This window comes from Conger conger, chromosome 10 (genome assembly GCF_963514075.1).
Source record: "Conger conger chromosome 10, fConCon1.1, whole genome shotgun sequence".
Classification (NCBI taxonomy): domain Eukaryota; kingdom Metazoa; phylum Chordata; class Actinopteri; order Anguilliformes; family Congridae; genus Conger; species Conger conger.
The window spans coordinates 39,578,296-39,594,983 of record NC_083769.1 but is presented as its reverse complement, the minus strand read 5'-3'; the positions used below and the strand labels follow the sequence as shown (position 1 = coordinate 39,594,983).

Here is a 16,688-nt window from a genome sequence, read left to right as displayed (position 1 = left end):
TCCAACTGACAAGTTGTATTTGGGTTCCTGTTGTATCTTTGTGATCACTCTAGGACTGTCACACCTGTCCTTATATCCTGAGCTACCCAGCCACTGCATGGCAGGCTGTCTTGAGTAGACGGGCAGACTGAAGTCACCGGATTAGCCCTTGAGATTGTCAGTGCAGGATGTTGGTTACCTTGCCAACTGAAGCCCTTACTTTCTGGCAATGCTGCGGCCAATTATGTCACCCTGTAGCACCTCAAGCTGCTCACAATGTCTAGCATTTGATCGGTGACCATCGGGTGACCTATTACTGTGGCCAGAACCTGTTTTTGAGCTATGTTCTGTTTAAGTGCATTTAATTTTTTATTGGACTGAAATGGATAAGAATTTGTTACGTTAATGCTTAAAAAAGAATGTACCATCCTGTACTTACCTCCTGGGGGTGTATAACGGACATTGCACCTAGGACATAAATACAGAGGGTAGACCATTCCTCTGAGGTTCTTTTAGGATGCATGCGGTTTTCAACCACGTCATATGAATATATATTGAATGGCATGTTTGAAATTTATGATTTAGGATTGTCTGTGAATTATTGTTGTGGCAATTGAGATTGAGAATCAATTGTAGGGGCGGCCTGTAGCCTTGTGGCTAAGGTACATGACTGGGACCTGGAAGGTTGGTGCTTCAAGCCCCAGTGTAGCCACAATAAGATTTGCACAGCTGTTGGGCCCTTGAGCAAGGCCCTTAACCCCATTGTGCCTGGGAGGATTGCCCCCTGCCTAGTCTAATCTGATGTAAGTCGCTTTGGATAAAAACAATAGCTAAATACTGTAACTTTAATGTAATGCGGTAAAGGGAAACATAACTTTTATATAAACTAAGAATCTAGGACTGCTGCTTGTTTATGTGCGTTGAGAGTCCACCCTGATGCAGTGATACAACAGAAGAATGACCAGAACCAGCTGGATGTGGCTTCGTACAGCCCGCAGTGATGCCCATTCAAACGCCCCATTCAGCTCCTACTGTCCAAATCAAATCAGTGACGGAAATGCAATTTACAGTATAAAATGCAATTATATATTATCTTCAGCATTCGGAAGTAGGTACAGGAGCAGTATCTGTACGTTTCAGGTGTGACAAAATCCTATTTCTGTGTCCATTCTGCATTCCGGTTTTCATCATTGAGGAGAGCTAGTGTGATATGATTACAGTGTATTGTGGAGTCCATGGTAATGTGGCTGCGCTGGTTTCTGCTGAAATCCGTATATTCTCATTTCCGTGACGCCATTCAGTGGGTTCTCCCGCCTCGTCTCCGCATGTTTCCTGATCTAATCTGCTGGTGCGCGCCTGTTGTAATCCGCTCCAGTTCGCGGTGTTTGGAAAGTCATTTTTCTAATCTCTTGCGGGGAATGAGAATCTGTGGGGCCATGGCTGCCTGGGGAAGGGAGCCAACGCTGGACCCAGCTGTCCTGACAGCCACGCCCGTCTGTTCTCACAGACTCGCATTGACAGGGTCGAACCCAGGCTCCGTTATTGAGGCTCATTTCCTGTTCTTGACGCCGCTGTGTTTCAGCCAGCCCTTTCAATCAATCAGTGGTGCTGTAAATGGTTGGCATTTATATAGCGCCTTTATCCAAAGCGCTGTACAATTGATGCTTCTCATTCACCCATTCATACACACACTCACACACCGACGGCGATTGGCTGCCATGCAAGGCACCGACCAGCTCGTCAGGAGCATTTGGGGGTTAGGTGTCTTGCTCAGGGACACTTCGACACCGCCCGGGCGGGGATCGAACCGGCAACCCTCCGACTGCCAGACGACTGCTCTTACTGCCTGAGCCATGTCGCCCCCGTTGCTGTAACAATGGTATGAAGTCAGCAGAAATGGTATTCACAGTCAAGTGTTTTTCTTCATGTGTGCCGATTTTTCTTTAAGTTGTTCGGACAATATGGTAATACTTAGTGGACGAATGGGGAAAGTCACGGCTGAGCTGCTCTATCTCACACGCTTAATGGAGGAGCTGCACTTGGTGGACTTCATGCCCATATAAGTGCTTCACATTTCCCTATTGCCCAGTCTCTGGCTCCAAATTGTACGACATGGCGGAGCCCGAAAAGTTCACTTCCACACTGCAAGTTACGGGCACTCAATCCATATTCGGTTTGCTGTTGGACCGGCTCATCTGCACGGCGCTCTAACAGTCAGACTGTGTGCACTGGGCCTTGAGAACTGGCACATCTTCTTTATTAAATAATGATTTTACAGTATCACAAGGCTAGACCGGCTGATCCTCACCAGTCCATCTTGATTTGAAGAAAATATTATCCTGCCAGTAATGTGTTTGCTTTCTCTAAAAAGTAGGTTCACATTCCTTCATGGCTCATAATGTGTCTTCCCTAGCTGCCACTGGGCAGACCTGAGTCCTTGTCTTCTGACTCTGCACCAAACTGAATTACCCATCACTCAGAAGGAGAAATATGAGGGGAAAAAATAATGTAAATAATGTTTTATGAATAAGGTTTGTTTAACTGAAGATTTCTTGAGTAGGATGATTCTTTGCAGTCCTGTTTGCATCGTCATTCTGCTTGAGAGCGGCTTCTAAAGGCCAGTAATGTACAGTAATGTACTGTAATTAAAACATTTATGTTGTGTTTTCTATATCGGTCATCACTCACTGCGGATTTGGAGGCTGGATTCAGAGCAGAGTATCTGAGATCATTTTTCAAGAATATCATAAGATGGCTGTTGAGCTTGGCGTATTAGTCCAGTAATGTACAGTCATTAATCACATTCTGTGCTGTGTTGTCTTACAGTCTTACAGTGACTATGCTTACATGCACACTAATATAACAATGTTATCTGATGTTTTGATGATGACATGAAACATGTTTCCGCCTTATTCTGATGTGAAATGACGGAAGCTCACACTGAACTGCTTCTTACTCGCCTTCATTTAAGACAACTTTTCAATCCCAGGGGATCTTATTCAGGTCCCTTATTATTCTGATAAGCAGAAGTAGAATCAGCCAGCATTCAGGTATAAGCCATGGGGTATTCCTCCAATGGAAATGCCTCATTAACATAAATATAGAAATAAACTTTAATCTGTACATTCTATTTTGCAAGCCATCATGTCACAAATTGCTTGATGGCTAGCTGTCAGCAATTAAAAAGAGAAAGTGACAGAAAAAGTCTGTCTCTGTAAATAGAGCCATGAATTTTGTATTATTATCTGGACCGAGAAAATAGCTGACCTCATGAATGAAAGCAATTGTCAGCAATAATCAGTTTTGCAGAAGTGCCAAAAATGAACACAATGCTGTTCAACCCTAACATTAACCCTGACATCTTTCCCAAAGAGTAGTATAGTTAGTGAGGACTTCAAGTACAATGTGTGCAGAAACCACATTGGCTGTTATATTTCATATTTATTCAGAATATGACCTTAACCAGTGTAAGGACCATTATCTGAAATATTGAGTATGTTCACATGGGCATTGTTCTGTACACTTCCAGAACACAGTATCAAAGCCCAAAGTCAAATATTTTCCAGTTCAGCCACTTGTGCACATGTTTTTCCCATTTATTTATTCATTTATTTTATTTATTTTACAATTTACTTTCTTGGTGGCTCATTACACACGCAGTCTTGTAATGTACTAACAAGGTAATTTATCTGACTACCACCTCAGTGCTACCCTCAAGGGGTCAATTCGCCCCAAATAGTTTTGCACAAATTTGGCAGCCCTGAATCTTGTCGTTTATTTTTAATAGGGGTGGTTATCTGTACACTTACCACCTAATGCTTTATATTCAATATTTGATCTTGGGGCATTGTGATTCACTTTATATTGGTAATATTGTCGATATTCATGCATTGTGACTCTCCACCAAAACGTTTCCAATTCAGCTTGAGTCACTGAGCATTATCTGTGTGATTCACAGGTTCATTAGGCACATTTTGCAAGTGTGAATTTATTTTTTAAATGTGGAAAGCTCAGCATAACATTGCTTCAGATCATTTTCAAGTGAAGTTAAACATCGTTTTGCCTCATTATTGGCTCAATGTAGGCTAATGCATAGTTAATTTTATGTCCTCAATACTGTTGCCTCGAGGCCAAGAATTGGCCTACAGTTATGCTAGGAAAAATGGAAAATGGATGTTCCTAACCCTTTTTGACATGAAATAAGTGCTAACATGCTGACCTTTTGTTGACTCTTAGCATCCATGACCGAGAGTAATGCCTCCATTCTGACTGGCCTCCCCTGTAGACTGGCATGTTTATTCATGATCGATTACTCTGTAGATTGAGAACTTTATTTCCCCTCTGCAGGCTGATGTTGTCACAGATCCTTTGGCTGAGATTTATGTAAGGATGCTGTCTTACAAAGGAATTAACTGGACCCTAACCCCCCCCCCCCGGAACGTTGCACTGTGCTGCTATAGAACAGACTCGGGCTTGGGAATGAACCCTACAGCTGTCTGATAAGTAGATACTGTTTGCTGGGGGAGCCTGTTTCAGTTATACTGTTTGATGGATGCCTGATATTATTTGAATGGCGGTGGGTGGAAAATTATGAACCATAGATGTCATATCCTGATGAAGTGTTTCCAGTATGCCATGTTTCTTTGTTTTGTTTTTCAGACCACTCATACTACTACTACTACTGAATTCTATACCTAGGCTTTGTCACAGGAAAGTTCCGGTAGAACGCATTCATGCACTCAGGCGATGTGTATAACCTTCTTTATGTCTCTGTGACTGTTTCAGCTGCCTAAAATGGCCACAGAGTGAATACAAATGTGCCGCGTGTCTCCTTCATTTGTTGGCGCTCAAAGTTGAATATTTTGAGGGATTTAGTAAAAATTGAGGGATTTTATCTGGCTTTAGGTGTGTATGTGTGTTTAAGGGATTGCCACCAATGTGCTGTTGGATGGTGCTCTTGTTACAATGCTGAATGGAGACATAAAGAAATCCACATCATTTATTAGCCTAAGTATAAAAGAGGCTTCACACTCGGTTTTATAATTTTCTGTGCATTATATAATTTCCCATGTTGGTCTTTGTCAAGGTGCCTTTACACTTTGCTGTGTGGGTCGACATCTTGTGAAACCTATACAGTCTCTTTCAGCAGTCAAGCTCAGCTGTGTCTTTCTAACACTCAGAAGCTTACTCGCCCAAGCAGGGTTTCCACGTACCATAATCTCTTAGAACTCATGACCCGGCCATGTCAAATTAATCACCCCATAGTACAACCAATGGCAGATATGGGGCTTCAGCCAGCCCCCACCCCCCACCCCACCCACACCTCTTCATGACTTGGCACTCTGTCTGGAGGATTTCATTCCTTTGTTTGTGTGGGGTTGCAAATGTCAGCTTGGGGGCAGAGTCTGTCCGCGGCCCTCCCTCGGGTCCGGCACTTTTACACTCTTGGTTTGCCAGGTTGTTTGTTCTGATTTGTTCAACTCAGTGTGTTTAGATCATATGTTCTAGCCCTGTGGCAGGGTCCTTTGTGCCTGGACTCCCACCGCATTACTCTCTCTATTAGTAGATGAGCAGGACTGATTCTGATGGTGAGCCAGAAGCTGTAATCTCGTCTGCAGAACCACTGGGAAATATCCACACTGTCCGCTCCTCACATGTCTGTTACAGAGGTGACGCGCTCCAGTGGTCTGGAAACGGAGATGAGTCTCGTCGTGTGTTGTCCCCCCGTTCTGCACTTCACGCCGGAGCTGTCCGCTGTCTTCCCGTGCTCTGTTCTCACGTGCTCCGGTGTGGGAACGTGGCCTTGGATGGGACAGGTTTCGTCATATGAGTTCGCAGTTTCAATGACATTGGAAGGCTTTGTTTCAGTCTCACTTACCATTCTGCCTTCATCGCCAATATCACTCCACTGGGATTGTGATTTCAAGGCAATTGCAAGCTTGTTTGTGTATATTTGATTTGTTGTGTTGTTGTTGTTGTTGTTTTTTAGTCTGCCCAACTGGCTGAATTTTGTCCCTTCACCCTCTTCCGTCTCTTCACTTCCTGCCCTTTGGCGTGTGACCCCGCACACAGTCCTGCCCCTGACATAATGTGGAGGCTGCTGGGGTGCCATTGGGAGGCTCCGGGGGCCAGGATAAAGCCGTAATCTCTGAAATAAGGGCCTGCCCTGGGGAGATCTTGGTCAGATCACTGGGTTAAGTCGGATTAGCCCTTGGCCCCTACAATTTGCCTGGGATGAAGGGCTTTCGTTTCTACTCAACTTTTAGTTCTGCCTTCTTTCTTTCAGTGTTTCACTGCCAGTGAATGTGACTGAATCATGTGAAGAACATTTCCCTCCCGTTACAGATGCAAAGATCATGAAATGTGAGGTTGAATTAGGAGCCCGAAGATTAATTAATGTACAATTTTCTTCAGTATTGCGGCCTTCTTTGTCACAGTCTGAGCCTGTACCTCTGAAGCAGATACGTTGGCCTTGTTATAATTCAGCTGTCAAATGATTCTGAGAAATATTGTATAAATATCTCATTCATGTATCCAAAGTGAATTGGTCTCATATTAGAATCAGTAGGATTCTTGGGACATTTTTTCAAACACTTCTGAAGTTAGTTTGATTTACAGTTTATCTTTAAATGGTTTTGGGAAACCATAAAACATTATGGGCATGGCATGACATTTTGTGAAGTGCTCCATTTACTGTTATTGGGATATTTATTGCTTATTTGCTCAATAGATTTTGTGTCGCTTTCTCATTTTATGCACACTCAAAACCCTGTGACAAGTTCCCCAGTACCCACTACACAATGCAACGTAATGTCTGTGGAATTAGTTTTCATTCGTTTCATGGAGTGCTTGGTTTAGACTGAGTAGATAGCTGAATAGATTTGAAATTCATTTGAAGTGGGTAGTGTTATTTCCCAGCATGTATGTGGAGACCATCTAGAAGCTGACCTCAGATCTGTGCCGTCTAGAGGTCTCTTCAGTAAACGGAAGTCCTAGTCGCAGCACACGTGAGATAATGGCGTTTTTGTGCATCTCAGTGTGGAAGTGCAGTGCGTTCTAGCGTCTCTGTTCTGCGGTTCCAGGTGGTTCCACCCCAACATCAGCGGAATGGAGGCGGAGCAGATCCTGCTGACGAGGGGTGTCCACGGCAGCTTCCTGGCCCGGCCGAGCAAGAGCAACCCCGGGGACTTCACGCTGTCCGTCAGGTGGGACGTCCTTCCTTGCCTACGTCGATCCTTTCATAACCCTACCCTTTGGCTTAACCCTTTGAAGATCAATGTGTTCTAGAACTACCAGTAGTGATTGCTGCATTGGCATTAGAATGTTCTGTTAAAGGTACAGTAGGTCACGAAACACCCCCCCCCCCCCCACCTTCCCTGTAAATGCGCTGACGTTGAAACACCATTGGCTGTGGCAATTAGAACCAATTTTCAACCAATGAGCTTCAATTATTGTTCAGCTATACAATGGTACAGAGAGGACTATAAACACAGGCAGAGGGCGAGTCAACATGTTAGTGAGCCTTTTTCAATGATAGGAAGGGATTTACAGTGGTCTTGTAGCAATGTACTAACACAAAAATATGACCTATTGTACCTTTAAGAACAACATTCTAGTCGTATGTTTGGGATCGTACACCTTAAAGGGTTAAACCAGGGTTAAACCTTTGGGAGATGTTTTCATTTCTCTGATTGCTGAATGTGTGTGTGTGCGCAGTTGTGTTTGTGAGCCTGTGCAACAGTGCATGTCCCTGAGTATAATTTGCCTGTATAAAGGGATGGTTCTTATTTGTGTTTTTGTGTGACATACTGTAGATGAGGTCTACTGTAATCTATTGGCTCTGCTTCCTAGTTGAAAAAAGCTCATTCTTGATGCACAGTGCAATTCGCTCATTTGACTGTGCTTCAGTGGAAGTCCCCATGACCTGCTTGCAGTGAGTGTAATTATTGTCGTAATTGAACAGAATACAATATCACAGCTTGCAAGAATATACTGCTTGATGAGCATGGCAGAAAAGCCTTTCATTGTGTGGAAATTGAGCGTTCCGACTCATCCAACCATACAGCTGGATATCCTGTCTTTTGTATTGAGTTTGTTTTAGATTTAGCTTGCTGGATTTCTTCCCTGTGAAATGTACACAAATCTGACTTGACCTTTAGCATGCTTAGAAGAGTACACAGCCGGTGAATCACACACTTGGAGTATTCTGCCTTTTCTTAAAGGTCACTTGCTGTAGGCGGTCTAGATGGAGGCTATCAATAGTTTACCCTCCAATTACTGTGAATGTTCGGCTGGGGTGGCCGGTCTGATTGGATGGTTAGGGAATGGTGATTGTATGCACGTCTGATTGGCTGCATAGTGTGATTGGATGAACATATTTGAGACTGGCTGTGGTGCTTAGAAGCAATGAGCTTTCTCAGAGACAGATAGCTCCTTGGGGTTTGTTCCATTCTGTCCCAGCAGTCGTCTTTCCAGTGGTAGCTGGTAAAAGCACAGTGAACAGCCCTAGCACCTGAAGTAGATGGCTGGGTGTATGTTTAAGAGGAACCTTAAATTAACCGGTACCCTTATACTGGAACAAACGGTGGTGTTTAGCCCTGCTGTCATTCTGCTGGAACTAACACTAGCTGTGAAGTACAGGAATTTGCCAGCTCAAAAGCTTGAGATGCACTTGAAGTGCTTTTGCATGACGGGTCATGGTGGTGTGTTGTCTTGGGGCGTTTTGTTAAGGATGTGTGGTACGGCTGGGGGAATGGGGGAGTGGGATGTGAGGTTGGGTGTGTGGAGCGAGTTGGGGAGTTTGAGGCAGAGTGGGGGACTGGAGGCGGAGTCAGGTTTACGTAAGAACTTGGGTTTGAGGGGGGGATGCATTGCGGGATACGGAACGGACATGATCGAAGAGCAGCGTCGGGGAATGATAGGATTGACGGGGTCAGCTTTAATGGCTGATGGCACTGGTGACCCGTTACTCTGGCACCAGTCCTGCACCTGGCAGTGACAGAGTAGCCTCAGAAGGGCTAATGGAAACTAACGCCTTCTGCCTCGGCGTGAAATTCACCCTGAAGCCCGACTTCACATAAACTTCTGAGGTGGAAAATTGACTGGCTCGCAGTAAGCACAGTTCTAAAGTTGCAGTTGGACCTTTTTTTTCGTATTTTTTTTTTTTTCCCCCTTTTCTTTAAGAGACGTTGTTTGAGAATCGCCACCAGCAATAGCTGAGTGAGTCAATGTTGATTACATTTCTCAGGATGTGTTTCCTCAAGGCAATGTAATGCTTGCTTATATTTACAGGCTGTGACCAGTAGTGTGTGCCGCACTTGAAAGGGGAAATTGGGTAATGTTGTCGAGACACACATGGGAGGAAAACAGGATGAAAGAAGAAGGGGCAAAAGAAAAAAGGCTCTGCGTGTTAACCTCCTTTCTCTCGCACCCAAATCATGATGAAGATGTAGATCATCCCTCTGGGTCTCGTGGCTGGAAGTGTTTGCATGTCAACCGACGAGTCCGATGGGTATCATCTTCCAGTTCCCCTGTCTGACCCCGAAACCACGTTTGACCCCTCTGACGGCCCCAGGCAGCTGCGGGCGGCAGGGGGCTGACACCCGAGAAGAGGGGGTGCTTCCCCCAGAGACCCCCGTTGCCCCCGGCCCCGTGTACTAAAGACATCATGCCCCAGACACCCCCTGTGATGACAGTGCGGGAATATCTCTGTTTTTAATAGAGGGTGTCGCTTTTCATTAAGAGTGTTTAGGAGATCTTTGTCCCAGAACGGCTGTAGTCGAGACCCCAAAGACTCCTTCCCTCCCTCTCTCCCTCTCCCTGCCTGCCTGCCTGCCTGCAGTTATACTGAAGACCTATCAGAATATTTATAATTTATTTCTTGGTACATGAGCACAGACGCGCATGTATAGACTTTGTTCAAGCGGTTCTGAAAAAGTAATTTGCTGTTTAATGCTTTGCCCATTTTTTTTCTAGAATGGGTGCTGGCCTAGACGGAGTGAGATGAGTGTTGTGAATGTTTATAGAGTATGTATGTTTTTGTGCATGTGTGCGTGTCTTCCGTTTACACAGTGCTTGTGCGCGTGTGTGTGTCTGCATGTGTGCGTGTGTGAGAGAGATACAGAAGCAGAGAAGCAGATAGCTGATTCAGAAGCTTCAGCCTGATTGTGAATAGAAAACCCTGGTCCTGAGTCTCTGACAGTACGGCTAGTATTTACTGTCCGCGGTCCTCGCCCTTGTGAATATACCTGGCTGTTTACCAGCCTGACCGCACACTGGCACCCAGGCTGACCACAGGCACACAGGCTGACCACCACCCAAGCCAGGCTCTGATTTATAATGGTCCCAGCAATGCTGGGGGAATCCCTGGAGCAGCTGCCAGGCCTGGACACCCCTGTGTCCCTCAGCCCTCTCCAGCTGGTGCCGTGAACCGGGCTGGATCTGAGATCTGAGTCAACAGTGACCGGCCAGAGTGCTGTCGCTAAATATTTATTTTCTCTTGGTTTTAATTCTGATTTCCTACCAGAACGAGAGCAGAGCATATGAGGGCACTTGGGTGCCATCAGCTCTGACTGATTAAAACCCTTTTCTACAATCTGATTAATGTTGCATTGGTTACTGAGAGAGCCTCAATCATCTTGCCCATAGTTAAGCCTTTTTCTACCGTTTGTGTAATCATTATGTGTCATTATGTGCATGGATCGTGGTGATATTAGTCTTGATTGCACATCATGTGGTAAAGGAAATAATATTCCCTTTTCACGGTAGAACAGTGAATTAGTGGGTTAGTGAATCACACAAGCCTCAGTCTTGGACATTTTGTAGTCACTCAATGTAAAGCGCTATTCTGCTGTCCTCCACAGTGAAGTATGGTACTGTATGTTATCAGGGTCAGACAAAAGCCTCTCATACTGGACTAATACAGATTACTAATACTCAAATTGTTCTTAACCTGAAACTTTCTCTCTTTCCATTTGTTATCCCAGAGTAAAATAACTATATTTTTTTTTTTTTTTTTTTTTTTTTTTTTTTTTCTGCCTAACCGAAGTGATCACGGTCTTGACCTGTCTCAGCAGCAGTTAATGAGAAGTTAATGGGTCTTCAAAATAGGCTGTAGAACCTGCATAATCTGCAGCCTCATCCAGTGGTGTTCTGGGCTTTCAACTTGGGCTTGACTTGGCCAATAAGTCCCCAGGGATTCTGGTCCTCTTAGCCCTCTTTGTTCCATTAGGAATCATTGCATTCCTATTAACCTCTATGACTGAAACACAGATGCACCTAGTCTCTCTGAGCCGATAATTTTGTCCACTGCTGAGCTATCATAGATTCATTGTGGAAAGTCTCCAGGACTCTTATGCCACCCTATCTCTGAGAGGGATGCAGAGGCAATGGCTCGGCCGTAAAGAAAGACCCCGTTGTCGTCTCAAACAAGAACCCCTTTTAGATAAAGCTGGCTGTGTTTCCCTGAGCTTGGTGCTGTGCTCCGGTATAACAGACAAACAAAGGGACTCCGTCATCTCATTACCACATTACCTCATCCTCCCTGCTCCCCCCCTCTCTTTATCTCTTTATTGTGCTGGATGGAGCATGCACTGTTGCTAAAGCAAGACCAGGCCAAACCGAGCCATATAAGTCTTGAGAAGAGCTTGGCTGGAGGGTTACTGGATAGCGGCTCTGTAACAATGAGGAGATCGCATCGTGCTTCATGACTCATTAGACTGAGCTTGGGAGAAGAGTAGGTTTTTTGGAATTTTATTTATTTATTTTAAATTCCAAGTCTGTGTTCTAGGTCTCAATTGCTTTCAATGACCAAAAGTGCGTTCCATCAGCATCAAAATGTTCAGTTAAGAACATTCTAATCACGTATTTGTGATCTCCCTTAAAGGCCCACTCTGTAATTTCAGTTGCTAATTGACAAAAATTGGATGCCAACTAAGAACCATGGTGGGCCATAAAACTTGTAGTCTTGCACTGGTATCTTGCTAAGCTGCGCAACAACTGTGCTTAGTCTTCTGAGCCTTGGTTACTGTTGTGTAAGTTCCCATAAGGCTACAGTGGCAGTGTCAAGTATTATCTGAGGTAGCCATGGTTTATTTGGCAAAAGGTTAGGTAGCCCTTTCGACATCTTACCTGATAAGTGAGTGATGAGTTTGTTACTTTTCCGTGGTCATGAGCTGAATAAGATTCTAAAAACAAACGCACACTCTTTCCGCGATGGACAAAATCCATCAAACACTGTTTTTTAAACTTGTTACTGTCACTACAGTTGGGCAGGTTATTTCAGTCACTTCCAACTGCTTCGCATGAGACATTGGTTCATTTCATACATTATTCAGTAAATATTTTCTGTGACTGGGTGTTTGTCTTAATTATGGCTGCAAACGTTAATTAATATTTACTATTTATAGTCTGTTTGACGATTTGGTGCTCTGGGAGTTTAAGTAGTGTGATTCTAGTTTGAATAGTGTGGCATACGGAATAAGCCACACTTATAATATCTCCACACTTATAATATTCACCCATGGCGAGAAGCGAACCTTGTGGTCACTCGCCTAGATCACACGCATGCTGCGGTTCCAGCCCCATGCGTCAATTTCATACATATGGAGCATGTTTCCTGGGCAGAATGCGTCGTGTGCACCTGAAAATCGGCACAAAAGGCCCTTAGAGTTTGGTTTGGGGTTTCATTATGCAGTGTAATTGACTAATTTAACCTATTACATCTCTAGTCTGCAGATTATCTTTATTATGTAGATTGACTAATAATCAGAGCTGAAATGAGTTTGGGTCACCAGACCCCTCCTCTACATTCTGACCTTTAGTTAAATAATGCGGCAGGGTAGGAGCTGGAGTGGTGTGTCTGTGCGATCAGTCTCTTAACAGAACTGACTTGGGCACTGAATAGAAACGGTTAAATGGCAATCTGCAGCAGACTCAATAGAGTGATTGTGTGTTGGTTCTTGTTTTTAAGCTTTTCTAAAGAACATTGCTTTGGCAGTGAAATTGGTGATGAACTCATGCTGTTCTGAAGATAACGAGCACAGGGCGTCCTGGAGGCGCACCGGTTCAGTCAAATATCTCAGCAGTGCCCCCCCCCTCCCTGTCCGTGTGTCACCGGGTTCAACAGAATATGATAGAAATATGCAAATTGAGTAAAAATGGGGTCAGACCAGGCATAGGAGGCTGGGTATATGAGCTCTCCTTTGGCTGCTGTGCCCATCTGAGTGGGAAGGCCAACCAGGATGTTCGAACTGCCAATAAGGGGCTAGGGTGGTGGAGTATGATTGGTGAGTGGGTTGCTGGGGGCGTGGCTTAGAAGGGGCCACATTTTATGTGTTTTTATGCAACGCGGCAAAGATCTTTAGGGATGAAACATTGTTCATTTGCAGTGAATCACTGAGAGCATTTTAACGGTGTGTGGGTATTTTTTTTTCCCTCTTCTTTTGAATAACACTTTGTTATTCTGCGATTTTCTCATTTTCCATATTTGCTCTTCCGTTCACTCTCAGAAAAAACATGGTTCTTTGTCACGATAGAGGAACCCTTTTTAGTTCTTTATGGAACCCTCTATCGTATGTGTAAATTTTGAATGATCCCAAAGAAAGAACCATTTTGCCTAACAAAGAACACTTTAACTAGATAGGGCTCTTCTGGAATCTTTTTTTCTGAGTGTCACCAATGGATAGTACCGGAGATTGAAATTGCTGTGAAGACAAACCAACAGAGGATGACTTCAGGTTTTGCACATTCATTTACCGTAGGCCTATGTAATGCAAGACTGTTAAACTTGCGGCCTAAAACAGTTCTAACTGTCCTCCAACAAGCTGCTTCCTAGAATCATCATGGAAACAAGGGGGGGGGGGGGGGGGGGTGAGAGAGAAAGAATAAATCCAAAACAAATAAAACATTGAGATTCAAACCCAGTGGAGTATGTAACTCTCATTGTGTCTTACAGAATTGCATTACAAGGTAAACAGCCCATCTACAGCAATGCTGCCCATTACATTACACTGATGAGAGGCTTTGTCTTCTGGCACGCCAGGAACATTGATAATGCAATTACAGAGAGAGTGCAGAATTACGAGAGAGAGAAGCAGAGAAGAGGGTTGGGATTTGTTCTACTTAATGATGTGTTCTGTTTGTGTTTGTGTAATAATTGGTTTGAGTTCAACATTAAGTCTAGCCTCGTGGTTAAACTTGATGCTCGTGGCTGTGGGTTACTGATGCTTTATGTGAATTGTACTTGATCTGACCTGTGTTCTGTAGTTGTTCAACGACCTTTGCTGTGCACTTATTGTACGTCGCTTTGAATGAATGCGTCTGCCAAATAAATGTAATGAGTGTGTAGATCTGTGCACCTGGGTGGACAGAACTAAATTTTGCAATATTATGACCTCCGCAAATCTGATGCTGTGTAGTGGTCTTGTGCTGAAAGACAAAAGCCCACATCTTTACATAGCCATGCTATTTACATGCAATAAAATATCCCCCAACATACAGGTATCTCCAGAAAGAACAAGGTCAGATTTGCTGAATTATGTGTGTTGTTTGTTAAATGAGGTGTGCTTTCTTAGGGTTGGAGTGAAAACGTACTGGATGGCTGAACTCCAGGACCAGGGTTGGGCAGCCCTGGTCTAATGACGAATGAGACTGATCGATTTCCTTTGTGGTTTCCACAGTGAAGTGTCCAGTGTTAATTCAACTCTAAAAGTGAACTCGAGTCCAACTTGGGACCATATCGTTCTCTAAGAGTTGATTTAACACCGAACATTTAGCTGTGCCTTGTCCCTCTGAGACTGCCGGTCTGGGCGTTGCAGGACGAGGCCGAGCATATGGGCTTCTGTCCTCAGGTCAGGGAGCGTGTCACGTCTTGGTTTATGGGCCCTGCGTTATTGGTGGACGCAGACATTATTCACGGCTAAGGGAAGTGACACTGTTTTCACACTTGAGTCTGAGTGAGGGCAGAATGGATCGCTGGGTGCTGCTGTCAGCATTGAACGTGTCTCGTAGCAGAAGTGCTCCCGGCTGGGGGCATTGGCTATGATATCGTCCCCGGACTTGTCAACACAAATTTAGTCTCTGCTTTTCATGCGTTCTGCATCCTCCGTCATTTCCATGAGTGGAACTGATTGACTCTTTCTGGAAAATTGGTGTGTGTGTACTGTGCATGGATTATAATAATTTAAAATAAAATTAATTGATCAATTTAAAAGAAGGTTGAATTACACACTGAAAAAATGCTTCGGTGGCTAAACCTAAAATTTGTTAACCTAAAAAATATACAGTAGGTGTTTCTCAATTTAAAATGTTTAGATTAATTTGAATGAGCCTAAGAATTTTGGTTCATCCAATGAAGTATTTGTCAGTGTAGAAAGATTTCCATGTACTGTGACAGTTTAACATCTTTGATGCTACAGATTTACACTAACCATGCTTACATGGTTTATGGCTCATCTTAGTCTGGAATTAGAGCATTGCAGACTAACTATGTCCTAAAACCGCGGTTAGAAAGCACTGGTGGGTATATGAAGTTATATAAGTATTTTAGGCTGCTGTAAATCCATTAAAATGCATTTTCCGCTGAGTTGATTTAAATTAGAGCCATCATTGAGCAGGCATACACACAGGTGCAACACAAACATAAAATTAACCAGCTGAAGTAATGCACAGCTTGCATCCTGATTTAATTCAGTTTTGGTCTAACAGTCTGAAAATGCATACTGGAAAAAAACAGGGACATTATTTGCATGGCTGTGGTTATTTACATTTCCCGGTAATATGGGGCAGTAAGAGCAGTCGTCTGGCAGTCGGGGGGTTGCCGGTTCGATTCCCACCCTGGGTGTGTCGAAGTGTCCCTGAGCAAGACGCCTAACCCCCAAATTCTCCTGACGAGCTGGTTGGCGCCTTGCATGGGTGCATGGGTGAATGAGAAGCATCGATTGTACAGCGCTTTGGATAAAGGCGCTATATAAATGCCAACCATTTACCAATAACTATCACAGGGCTCAGTAGGCTCTTTGGATCACCTGGAAATGAGCAGCATTGAGCAATGTATCAACATATTTGCTTAACTTTGAGTTACACATACTATAACTATTTAATAAACTCTAAAAACTGAAAGGGCTCCTGTCTGCCTGTTATTTTGATCCAGCGCTGATCATTTCTCCACCCACCCCCCCCCCTATCGCTGTGCCCCGTTAGGCGGAACGATGAGGTCACTCACATCAAGATCCAGAACTCGGGGGACTACTACGACCTGTATGGCGGGGAGACGTTCGCCACGCTGGCAGAGCTGGTGCAGTACTACACCGAGCAGCACGGCCTGCTGCGGGAGAAGAACGGTGACGTCATCGAGCTCAAGTACCCCCTCAACTGCAAAGACCCCACCTCCGAGAGGTACGACCGACACCCAGGGTTTTACAGCAGAGACGACACGCGGGGCTTCAGGGTTTTACAGCAGAGAGATGACACGCAGGGCTTCAGGGTTTTACAGCAAAGAGATGACACGCAGGGCTTCAGGGTTTTATAGCAGAGACGACACGCAGGGCTTCAGGGTTTTATAGCAGAGACGACACGCAGGGCTTCAGGGTTTTACAGCAGAGAGATGACACGCAGGGCTTCAGGGTTTTACAGCAGAGAGATGACACGCAGGGCTTCAGGGTTTTATAGCAGAGACGACACGCAGGGCTTCAGGGTTTTATAGCAGAGAC

At 44.4% G+C, this 16,688-nt stretch overlaps 1 protein-coding gene across 3 annotated transcripts in view; it reads left to right on the top strand.

Moving 5' to 3' along the window:
* Positions 1 to 16,688, top strand: part of ptpn11b (protein tyrosine phosphatase non-receptor type 11b) — a 42,573-nt gene that overhangs the window by 10,569 nt on the left and 15,316 nt on the right. For all 3 annotated transcript variants that reach the window (XM_061257351.1, XM_061257350.1, XM_061257349.1), the window contains 2 exons: positions 7,062 to 7,184; positions 16,180 to 16,374. In XM_061257351.1, the coding sequence (XP_061113335.1) occupies positions 7,087 to 7,184; positions 16,180 to 16,374 (293 nt within the window). In that variant the 5' untranslated portion in view covers positions 7,062 to 7,086. The remainder of the gene's footprint in view (positions 1 to 7,061; positions 7,185 to 16,179; positions 16,375 to 16,688) is intronic.